The sequence below is a fragment of the Solanum pennellii genome, chromosome 4, assembly GCF_001406875.1.
Source record: "Solanum pennellii chromosome 4, SPENNV200".
Taxonomy (NCBI): Eukaryota; Viridiplantae; Streptophyta; class Magnoliopsida; order Solanales; family Solanaceae; genus Solanum; species Solanum pennellii.
Window position 1 is genome coordinate 216,423 of NC_028640.1, and position 11,773 is coordinate 228,195.

Consider the following 11,773-nt stretch of genomic DNA (forward strand, 5'->3'; position numbering starts at 1 on the left):
AGATATAGTCCAGATTCTTTTATTGAATAATAACGTGAAAAGAATATGTCTAAATTCTTTTTCTAGAGTGTTAATGTGTGTTTAAAATAATTTATATTTTTAGATAATTTTATCTGGATAGTATGATGAGACTCTATTGTCAAACTAATTAACTAAATTTAATTTTGAATATTAGTATGAAATAAATGTCTTCATTGACTAAGAGATATTCTTTTATCAAAATGTAAACAAAACCAGTCTAAATTATTATTCTAGAAAGTTAATATTGTCTAATATCACGAACAAGTATTTATTTACGACTTATTATTAATAATTTGATATTATCTTAATTATTTTAAAAGAAAACACGATTAACAAATCATCGAAAAGTTTATTATAATAAAAATATCTTTTTTTTTTAAAAAATAATGTTATATTACACGTCTCAATTAAACGATGGCAAAATGAGCATCAAGTTGGCACTTAGCAATAAAAATAAAGTATTACAATTAATTCTGAAAATCTTATCTATCTGTCTAATTTAAAGAATCTCAAACTATTTACAGAAACAGAATATGGGGATATTATAAGATTGTGTTAGTGTTATTATTATTGTTAATTATTATAAAAAAAAAAAAGTGCAACATTTTTAAATAATAAGATACTGGCTATCTTTTTTTTCACAGGTGGGTTAGTACATTAAAATTAAACTGCAAGAAGTATATATTAAACTCGATTCATTGGATTTAGTCAAATTAACAATAAAGGTTATTAATTTCCTTTTCGTCAGACCTATTAATAAACAGGTATTAGTAAGTCGATTTAAAAACTTCGATATCTTATTTTATTTGTCTCAAATTATTTATCATATTTTTATTTTATATATTTTTTTAAAGATATATTAATTAGGAGCACTTATTTATTATTTTATCCTCATTTAAATCTCAAAATGTCCTTTTTTCATTAACTTTATTAAAATATGAATTACGATAGATAATTTAAGATGAACGTTATATTTAAAACTTTTCTTTTACATTTTTTATATTTTTTTTGGCGAAATAAATGTCACAACTACTGAAAATTAATTAAAATACCTAACATTGTTGAGAAAAATTTACTGCTAATCTTCATGTATTTTTAAAATTCTCTCTCTCAAACTTCTTGTGATTTTTTCTCGTTTTTTACTTATTCCTTTTCCACTGTCATTGCCATATAAACAGTACAAAGTTATGTAGAATTTTATACTTTTTTCGTCCATTTTTATTTTTAATTTTTTTTAAAGTTAATTTGATCAATTTTTAACGTTAAATTAGATTGCATTAATTTGATATTTTAAATAGAAAATTTAGATATTCAAAAATAATATGAAAAGTACTACTATAAAATTACAATTTTTTCCATGTCGATACTATGAAAAATACATTATAATATGTTAGTCAAAATTTTTATAATTTAACTCTAAAAAATAAATTATGACAATTAAAAATATTATTTAAAATTTACGTATTATTAATTTATTATATGGTCAGATACAGTATTATCGTAATTCGTAGCTTCACAATTTGTGTAGGGCCATCTCTTTTTAGTGTATTTTTTATTTTTGTACCCCACATTTGCCCCTAGTTTTGAGGAATAGTGGATACCTTTTTTTAGGAAAATTAAAAAAGAAATATTTGAAATTGCATTATTCCAAACGTCATTTTTTTTTCTTTTTGCTATATAGATATAAGAATGTTTTAAGTATAATTTTTTCCTCTCTCGTTCGATATCTCGTATTTTTTGATAGAAATTTTATTGATTTTAGCTTATGTTATGTAAAGTTTATTCAAGAAAAAAAATGCATTCTAACATAACTTTTTTCATATATAATTACGACTCAAACTAATATGCTTTAATTAAACTTATTTTAAGAAAGATTCATCCTATCACGAATAAAACAATTCTAGTGAGTTAATATATTTAATTTACCAATGTCATCAGTCATTTATTTTTTCTCTTATTATCATTCTATACAAAAATTTTAATCATATTCAAAACTTCTTAATAAATAACTTTATTCATCGTATCACATTATTTTCTTTTAGCGATAATAGTAAGTATTATTTTCATTTCAATGTGCATGCACAAAAATTTAAAAATAAAAAATAAAAAAAGGTGAGTGAAGAGAAGATAATTTGATAAAGACAAGTTGTATGCATATATAGAGGCTAAATCAGCAAATAGGAAAGTAGCTGATTTTGAGGAACAATATAATGAGGATATCATAATTAAAATACATCAATAATTGATTCTCCCTCAAATTTTATTTTATTTATACTATATAATATATTGATTGAATAGTATACTTTATTTTTTTACTTTATCTCCTTTAAAATATAATAGTCTAATAATAGTAAAACTCAAACAATTCCAAATATACATACAGACAAATATAATACTTCTCATCCATTTCATATAATATTCCAACATAAAGAGATTAAAACACTTTTTATATGTGTAAGATTTTTTTCCACAAGCTAATTTTATTTGATGTATTATAAGATAATTAGTAGAATATAATATGAATAAGAGAATACATCATAGTAGTTATATAGATTATAAAGATTAATAATAACATCACTTTCTTTGATAAATCTGATGAAATTAAATAATTTTAATTATATATCATAAGTCAATAAATATCTAAATTCATAAAATAAAAATCCTGACTCCGTTCATCTAGAGAATTAAGGTAAGTATTCCAGTGGGCGATTCTTCCTGCTTTGTGCTTTTGGGCCCTTTTAAGTTATTCTGTCTTATATGTACTACGTACGATAGTGATTGGATTTTTATCTATTTATACGTATTTTATATATATATATATATATATATATATATATATAATACAAGTTATATCTGTGTGCCTGTCTGCCATTCATCAATTTTATCTTCTTCAAATCAGACCCATGTATCTAGACACTGTATTTGAAACTATGTATGACTCGTATAGTATAATATATAATTGTGTTATTTAATTTATTTTCATGTAATATTTATATTTAATTATTTTAAATATGCATAAAGAGGTTATAAATTTGTATAATATTGAATAAATAGATAAATATATGTTACGTGATAATTTATAAATAGGCAGTAAGCAGTAGGCAGTAGGCAGTAGTTTGTATATATATGTATAATATTTTATACGTTGATGGTGTGTGTAAAAAACAAAACAAAGAACGTAAAATACGAGATAAATATGTGTGCATTGTGTTCATTTCAAAAAAGTTAGAAGTAATATATATATATATATATATATATATATATATATATCTTTAATGATAGATCCAGAATTTCAATTAAGGAGGTTTGAATTTTGAGAAAAAAGATTGTCTAAGGTTTGATTTTGGAGTTTCGTCGCGAGTTTTGAACTCCTCAATCACTAAATCAATCCAAAGGCGGACCCACATAGAGTTTGTCGAGCACCTATTAACTTGTATTGGACTATATATATATGTAGAAATTAAGAAACATTGATATAAAATTAACATAGAGCACCCAATAAACAAGTGGATTAATTGGTTCAGTGATTTATGGTGGGTGCTTAAAGGTTGTTTTAGTGCTGCTAAAGTCTAAGTTTGAATCCCACTCTCAATACATTTTTTTTAAATATATTTTTTGAACTCTTTTAGTGAAAATTTTCTCTAATCTCAGGTCCTTTACTGAGTCAACCTCTAATATTGTATTTAGGAGATACAAAAATCAATATATATACATAAAATTTCTTTAAAATGTCTTATATACATAACGTAATTTTTTATCAAGAAAAAATACTTCAACTACGTAATGTTCTCTCTATATATAGAGAGAGACATTGTATCTATAATGCATCAATAATGTATACACTTTATATATAGTTATATATAAATACATCAAATGACTAGAAACTGTAGCTGAACATTAATAGCTACATGTCCATTGTTAATATTAACTATAAAACAAAATAATAGTTTCAAACAATCAAAAAACGAAGAAAATGTAAAATGAACAATAAAGTGAATAAAAATGACGTCCTCAATCACCCGTTTAACTATTTAAATACATTTTAAAAATGGTCAAAAATGACATTCTCAGACCTCAACTAATAGCCACCTCAAACTAAATATTTTATTGCTTCCTTTCAAATAGATTTCGATAGAAGTTTTTAAAATTTGCTCATGTTACAATTCTTTCTCGAAAAGAGCTATGAAAGTTTCTATCATTTTGAGCTTTATAAAAGGAGGCTAGATCAAGATAGGAAAAAGAAGTTAGGATTCAACTGATATTTTATCTAGCGATATCTTTAATAGATGATTCGGGAACATATCATCTAGCTAATCTAGAGAAGGTAGGAAAAAAAGTTTTAGCTCTAATAAACTGATTCATGCTCTTGATAGACTTATTGACTCCATTATTACTCACCCCCAAAGTACTGTCTTGTGGAAAGTAACAATATTTGACCCTCTATCTTCTCTAATATGATAAACTTTGTAAAAAGATTTCAACTTATTTTATAATTTAATCGCAATGTATTAAGATAAACATAATTCACTAAGACTTCTATCAATTATCGATTACATAGTGATCCAAAGTAAAAAAATTAAAGAAACAAGCCACATGATTACTATCTTTTGGCTATAACATGTTGCACATTAAAAAAGAAGGTGGTGAAATCGTTCTCTATGCCACCAGACTTTTCAAATGATTTTAAATGCACAAATTATAATTGAAGAATTTGTGAATAATTAATGTTGCTTCTAATATATTTTTTCTTTTGGAATTGTTATCACTATTTTATTAATTAGTAGAAATGATAAATTAGCCCAAAAAGAAAAGCAAAAAAGAACAAAAAGTGCCTCTTCACACTTAATTGCCTATCCTTTTTTGGTTGAGAATCATCAAATGCATATGAATTACTCCATGTTCCTAGTAACTTTTTTTAAGCTGTCAACATTATACTTTTTTTTTAGCATCAATTTAATTATTTTTAAAGCAAAATTTTATAACATTAAATTAATGAAATTTTTGATATTTAAAACAATTAAAAAATGTCATAAAATATAATTTTTATATCAATATAATAAAAAATACATCTTAAAACGATCATATATGTTCATACGATATTATACAAAAAATAAAATTGAGAGAGTAATTAATATATATATAAATTAAAAATAAATCACATGAGTCATGAAAACAATTTAATAAATCCAAATCACAACAATTAAATAAATTTATTTATATTTTCTCTTTAAAAGAAAAAAAAACACTCAAATTCCCAAAAAGCCAATTTTCGACTTTCACCACCACATTCAAGAACTCGCAGCAGTAATCCAAATCCCAATTTCTCCAAAGAACTCAAATTCCCAGAAAAAAGATGTAATCTTTCTTCTCTTCTTCATATGGGGTTTTAATATTTTTTGTTTAGATCTCTGTAATGATATGAAATTGGTTTATTTTGAGTCTAATGGATGCAAAAATAAATCATGTAGTTGATTTTAACTAGTTTAGGATTAAGGGGTGATTTTTTTTACTGTAATAAATCTATGTTTCTTGTTATAGCTGTGTTGTATTTGCAAAGATTTCTGAGTTTCATTATTTTTTTTTGCAGAAAACACAATGAAAGCTGTGAAGGGTCATCAAGAAGAGGAAGAAGAGGAGGAAGATGAGACTGGTATTATTAAGAAGGATGCCACACCTTCTAGCAGTAATACCAAAGGTCTGTTAAGTTCTACTCCTGTTTTTTTTTTCCTGATTTTTGTAGTTGAAAGATTGGATTTTTATTGTTGAGGATATAAGTTGAGCTGGATTTTGAGGTGTAAACTGAAAAATACTGAATTTTGTTTTGTGGATGTATTATTGTGGAAGAAACAGATGGGAAGAGTAATGAGAAGGCTAGTGCACTAAGGTCTAAACATTCAGTGACTGAGCAGCGTCGAAGGAGCAAGATCAATGAGAGGTTGGTTAATCCGTAAATTCTGTTTGAACTTATCGGTTAATTGAAGTTTTAGCTTTTCCTATGAGTTTGTGAGGACTTCAGGTCTTCATTTAGACGTTGATTGAGTGGTGTAATACATGGACAAAGACTGTAAATGTGGAGTGATTATTTAACAGAACTTGCAACTAGCTTGACATTGACTGTCTAAAGAGATAAGCAGAAACCGATTTCAGCTTTGAGTGTAAATAATTTGCAAGTATCTTACTTATGAGTGTGCTTGGTATGACTGAAGTCAGTTTTGCAGAAAAAAGTTTTCCATTAGGAAGTCATTTTGTGGTGTTTGGTTACCAGAAAATATTTTCCATTTACTATAGGAAGGGGAAAATGTTTCTTCAACTTCATGTTACTTGCTTCAACTAACACTATAACATTATTCGTGATCTTTTCTGTTAAAAAATTTCATAAGAACAATCACTAATTTGCTAAAGTTATTATTGGTGTTTAGTATATACTTTTCAGAGAATATTTTTCACTCACCGACCACACAACCACACAACAGAAAACATAATATTTTCTATAAGAATATTTTTCCATGAGAATGACTTCCATCATACCAAGTACATTTGTAGTCTTTTGTAATTATCGACTTCTTATTGGTTTACTTGTATTTTTAATTCCTTGAAGGATAAACATGTTGAGATCTTAAGAGTGTCAAATAATCTATTGAACTAGAGTCGTTTAGAACAAAAGTCATGACATATAATCTGTGTTGTTCGAACTCTTCAAAAATGCCGTTGTGTGCATGTTGGATCCTCCAAAAGTAGTACAGACATGGGTGAGACATCATTTTCGGAGAGTCTGAGCAACTTAGCATATAAAAGTAGGTTATAACAATACATTTTATGTTTAGTCGAAATGTTAACCTAAGTATAGTGGAACTGGGAATTGGGGAAGCATCTGGATGGAATTTTGACGAGATCTTTGAGTTTTTGGGTGTGACTGCAAATTGTATAGGGTGCATCAGGTAAGATGTTAAAGTCCATCTACAGAAATGACATGAACTCTGAGTGAAGCTTCTAGCTAATGCGTGATTTTAGTGTGTGTGAAAGAGAGAGAGAGAAGATCAGTCATATTTTCCTCAGGTCAATAAATGGAGCTGAAGTTGTTATCAAAACCGCTAGTAGAGAACTGAGATAACTAGTTATAACATGAAAAGACTAATTTAAGAGAAATTTATTTTTTGAAACAAGTGTGTAGAAAGAACTTACCTAGGTTCGATTTTTGCAAAGTAGGAGGATACAAAAAAATCTCTTAGTCACCTCATCACCCTGTCCTACAAGTTTCCAGCTGAAATAGTATATTGGGTCTTAAATAAGTTGTGTACAAGGGCTGAATGGAGCTGAGAAAAGCTTTAGGATTCTGAGCACAGATCAAACTATCAAAGAAGAATATAGAAATAAATAAAATAAAGAAAGAGATCAAAGAAGAGAATTGGTTCTTTAGAGTCCAGTCATATTTATGGTATTTGTGGGAAGGTTCTAAGGTTTAAGCAATGAAATGAGATGGTTTTCAAGCCTCATAGTGATACTCATATTTGCAGAGGAGGAAACCTAGGAAGTCCTCTTAGAACTTAAAATACTGTAAAAATCAAAACTAATATCTACAAAAAGCATCTAAAGAAGTTACAGAAAATTCTAATTCAAAAATTCAAAAAAAGAAGTCACAGAAAATTCTGATAACTGATGAGCTCCATTATTACATAGAAAATACTTACAGGATACTAATTTTCCTATTCCTCCAGGAATCGCTAAACAGTGCCACTAAGTTAGTTGTTGATGTCAAGTTACTAACTCTATTCCTGGAGAAGTAAATCTCTTAAATAACCGGTCAAGCTACTCATGAAAATGGACTAGTTTCCGTAGAAGTCTTGAACACTTTTTTCCTACTTTTTCTTCGCGGGGGGTTTGAGGGGGGGGGGGGGACTTGGAATATGGGGTATTTGAAGATTATTTGCTCAAATCTATCTAAAATGCTGGAGAAATTCAATGTTGTTCTAAAGCTTATTTGGGTAATCTAGATTTCAGATATTGAGAGATCTGATACCCCATACTGATCAAAAGCGAGACACTGCGTCATTCTTGTTGGAGGTACATTCTATTAGTTGAAAACCAGTTTACCTTTTGCTTTATTTGTTCATTTTTCTTGTAAGTTTTGATCTCTTGGTGATAGTTGATATTTGTATGCAGGTAATTCAGTACGTACAGTATTTACAGGAGAAGGTACAGAAGTATGAAGGACCATATCAGCCTTGGAGCTCAGAGCCTACAAAGCTTATGCCATGGGTAAATTCCTGTAGCTAGTTTCGTGACGTATTAATTTTGGTTGTGAACTTTGGGTTGCGTTTTCTAGCTCTCAGCTGTAAGAAAAACTTATTCTTCTTACATAGAACACTCGTGCTTCAGGTTATTATATGATAATCAACTTACAAAGTGGAGATTACTGTGGAAAGTCTTGCTTATATTGCTAGCTAATCCAATATACTGAACATCATAAACTTACTGAATAATGCATAAGCTACTGATATTGCTGCACAAATAAAAGATGCATCTTACCTTACTCTTTTTCATTGGAGTGCTGCATTTTTTGCACCGACACTGCAAATCATTCTTGAGTGTGGCCAGAATGGGGAGAGAAAAGCAGATGGGAAGAAACACAGAGAGCTGTGACCTCTTGTCTCCAGTGTCCATATCGATTAACATTTCTTCCTAATATTCTCTGTCCATCTCTCTCTCTTACAACACACACACTCATGCGTGATGAACAAAAACAAAAACACCACCCTCAGATGAACATTGATGTGGACGTATTTCACATTATACTTGTATACAGATAGATCCATGATTAGGCTATGTCTGTGCTTTCATTTTGTGACCCATTCGTTTTATTGTGTATCTGTACACTGCTACTTTGAATGTATGCATGGCTGTACTTGCTCCTGATTTTCTGGATTTACACCCAAGTAAGATCAATTTTGACTTTGTTGTTCATATGAACTTGATTATTGTTTTTTTCTTTCTAATAAGCTCCAAGTGGATACTTAAAAGCTATACCAACGCTTTGGTGCTGCAGTTACATGTGTATTAAGTCTAGCATTTCCAATGCAATCAAAATCATATATACCATTCATTCTACAATAAAAATATACCTATATTTCAAAAAACAATTCTGCAGGTTTCTTTCCTTCAAAGCACCTGTAGTTCCTTTTAACTATAATGTCCATAATATGCATACCGGGACTCTCTTTCATAGTGTCTTCTCTGTTTCTCCGTAATCTGTCCTCCCCAAAATTGTGTGGTTTCCTTCATGTTTCTTGGCACAACAATGTAGCATCTGTTGCACAAGTGGAAGCCCCTCTGCTTATCATCTAGAGTCCAAAAGGCTTCTTTTGTAGCAATCAATCTGAAACATGCAACTTTTAGTGGTTCAGACAACTTTTGTAGTACTTCATCTTCCATGGCCACCTGTCGTCGTCAGTAAATTTATAACAACATCTCACTGTGAACCTGCCATCTTCCTTGCTTTCCACCATAGTTCGTCTGGTTTTTGGGTTAACTCCTGATGCTTTTTGTGTCTCCAAAAATTTGGGCGACCATTTGTTTTTTAGTCTTGAGTATATCTTCTAAACCATATATTCCATCTGCCAGTCCTGCTTCTGGCAGCTGTACTTCAGCATTACAGCAATGCAATACAAATCAAGGGATTTAACTCCATGAATTGTGTTCCTTCCCAGCATCTTTTAGTCCTGAGAATATCTTCTAAACCGTATATTCCATCTATTGCCAGTCCTGCTTCTGGCAGCTGTTCTTCAGTATTTACAGCAATGCAGTACAAATCAAGGGATTTAACTCCGTGAATTGTGTTCCTTCCCAGCCATATCTCTTTCCATAGTTTAGTTTCTGTCACTTCTCATTCTTATTGCTTACTGCGCCTTCAATAAGATTAGTTTTAGCTTCATTATTTATTGGTATTGTGTCTTTACTCCTGTAAGATTATAATAGGTCCCCTCTGGTTCCATTTTCTTCCCTTCTCTGAAGAGTTCAAGTCCACAGGTACATTTTGGCAATGATTTTTCTGATAAATGTGATTTGGGCAATGAAAAGTCCATAGGTGCAACTTAGGCTATGGTATTAACTCCTAACTTGTGTCTCATGTTGTTCCAACAAGTAACAGTTCTATGACTGAATATATGTCCATGAGGAAGCTGTTTTTGTTTGTAAGTTAAAAGTTAATTTTTATATGGTCCAGAGAAACAGTCATTGGCGCATGCAAAGTTTACCTGCACAGCCACATGCCTTGAAGAATGGTAGTGGCCCAGAATCAACATACCTGGGAAGGTTTGATGAAAATCTCGCTACTGTTACTTCTACGATGCAACCAAATCAGCAGAATCCAATTGAATCTCATACTAGCAGGGATGTATCATTTAAAGCACTTGATCAACAAAATGAACTAGCTAACAAGTCAATCACAACACCCATTCCTCTTCAGGCTAGTATGACGATGCCAGTGCCAAACAATAGTGCTTTCTCAGAGCCTCAACCCAGACCAGTGTCTGATCAATGTCCTAACACAATTGATGCTCTGAATCATGACGAGGATGACGTTATAGATGGAGGCAGAATCAGCCTTTCAAATTCATACTCGCAGGGGTGAGTAATTATCTAACTTTTACTGTTGGGAATGTATAAAGCTGTAGTGGAGAATCTTAAGTACCAAGTGTGTTTGAATTTTTGTATACATATCTATTTTATATAAAGGTGGCTTTCGGGCTAGCTTGTGCGCATCTCGAGTAGAATACCGGCTACCTCCCACCCTTCCTTCTTTTTGCATTTCTACCTTCATATGCATGTAGAACAGATGTAGTCAGTTATCTATTATCAATGTTTCATCCAGGGTTTACAGGACTTGTGATATCTCTGGATTGGCTTGCCTTGATGTCAACATTATATTTCTACTGATCATTGATTTGGTCTAATCAGGTTTCTAACTTCGTTGTCGCAAGCGCTGCAGAGTACTGGTCTAGATCTTTCAAAGGCTACTATCTCAGTGCAGATTGATTTTGGGAAGCGCGCAAACCAAGCAATGACCTCAGGGCCATCTATTGCGAAGGTATGAATCTTTTCCAACTTGTTTCAAACGAGAAGCAAATATATTCGAGACAGTGCACTGCATCCACTCACCTACCGTCTTCCTTGTGGCACATGAGCATCCTAGATTAATTCTTTAGCGCTTCACCTACTCTCCACTTTACACTTACCTGTTCATTTGCATTCAACTCTAGGATGACGAGAATCCTACTCTCTCTGGTCATCAACATACGGATCATTTCAGAGAGGCAAGCAATGACGAAGATATGAACCAAGCTCAAAAGAGGCTGAAGATATAGATATTACAGTAGCATGGTCATTCCCAGCTAAATCAACTGAGTTTTGTGTTTACCATATGCTTCAATAGAAGTTAATATGTATATCCCATTTGTTTTTTCGTCCCCAAATCATGTCCATAGAAATACATCCTTTTTACTTCTCTTCCCTTTTCATTTTGATGTTTTTTTTTCTTCTCAGGGGTGATTTCATCTTCCTTGTGTTTGGTTTAATCTCGCGATATTCAGATTTATCAGGAGGTTTGTAATTGATATCTAGTACAGTATGCTGTTAATCTCCCTTTTTCGACTTCACCATTATTTTATAGGGTAAAAGCTATATGCAAATTAGACACAATGTCCTTCATAAGGGACAATGTTGTATTAGAGAACTTGCAGGAAGAGTCATTTGGCAC

At 30.6% G+C, this 11,773-nt stretch overlaps 1 protein-coding gene across 2 annotated transcripts; it reads left to right on the top strand.

Moving 5' to 3' along the window:
* Positions 1-5,235: 5,235 nt before the first annotated feature.
* On the top strand, positions 5,236-11,749 carry LOC107015699 (transcription factor BIM2-like). Of its 2 annotated transcripts, none has more exons than XM_027916751.1 (8): positions 5,236-5,376; positions 5,609-5,716; positions 5,866-5,956; positions 8,013-8,082; positions 8,182-8,277; positions 10,241-10,644; positions 10,975-11,104; positions 11,277-11,749. In XM_027916751.1, the coding sequence occupies exons 2-8, from the start codon at positions 5,617-5,619 to the stop codon at positions 11,379-11,381; spliced, it is 996 nt and encodes a 331-aa protein (XP_027772552.1). In that variant the 5' UTR covers positions 5,236-5,376; positions 5,609-5,616; the 3' UTR covers positions 11,382-11,749. The 2 variants fall into 2 exon arrangements, with proteins under 2 accessions (XP_027772552.1, XP_015071536.1); XM_015216050.2 differs by having other exon boundaries at positions 5,872-5,956.
* The last annotated feature ends 24 nt before the right edge of the window (positions 11,750-11,773 follow it).

Bases quoted from the DNA above. Each gene is read 5' to 3' on its own strand.
- LOC107015699 (XM_027916751.1), top strand. From the start codon at position 5,617: ATGAAAGCTGTGAAGGGTCATCAAGAAGAGGAAGAAGAGGAGGAAGAT. The intron at 5,717-5,865 runs GTCTGTTAAGTT...TTATTGTGGAAG, and splicing joins TTCTAGCAGTAATACCAAAG to AAACAGATGGGAAGAGTAAT. The intron at 10,645-10,974 runs GTGAGTAATTAT...TGGTCTAATCAG, and splicing joins TCAAATTCATACTCGCAGGG to GTTTCTAACTTCGTTGTCGC.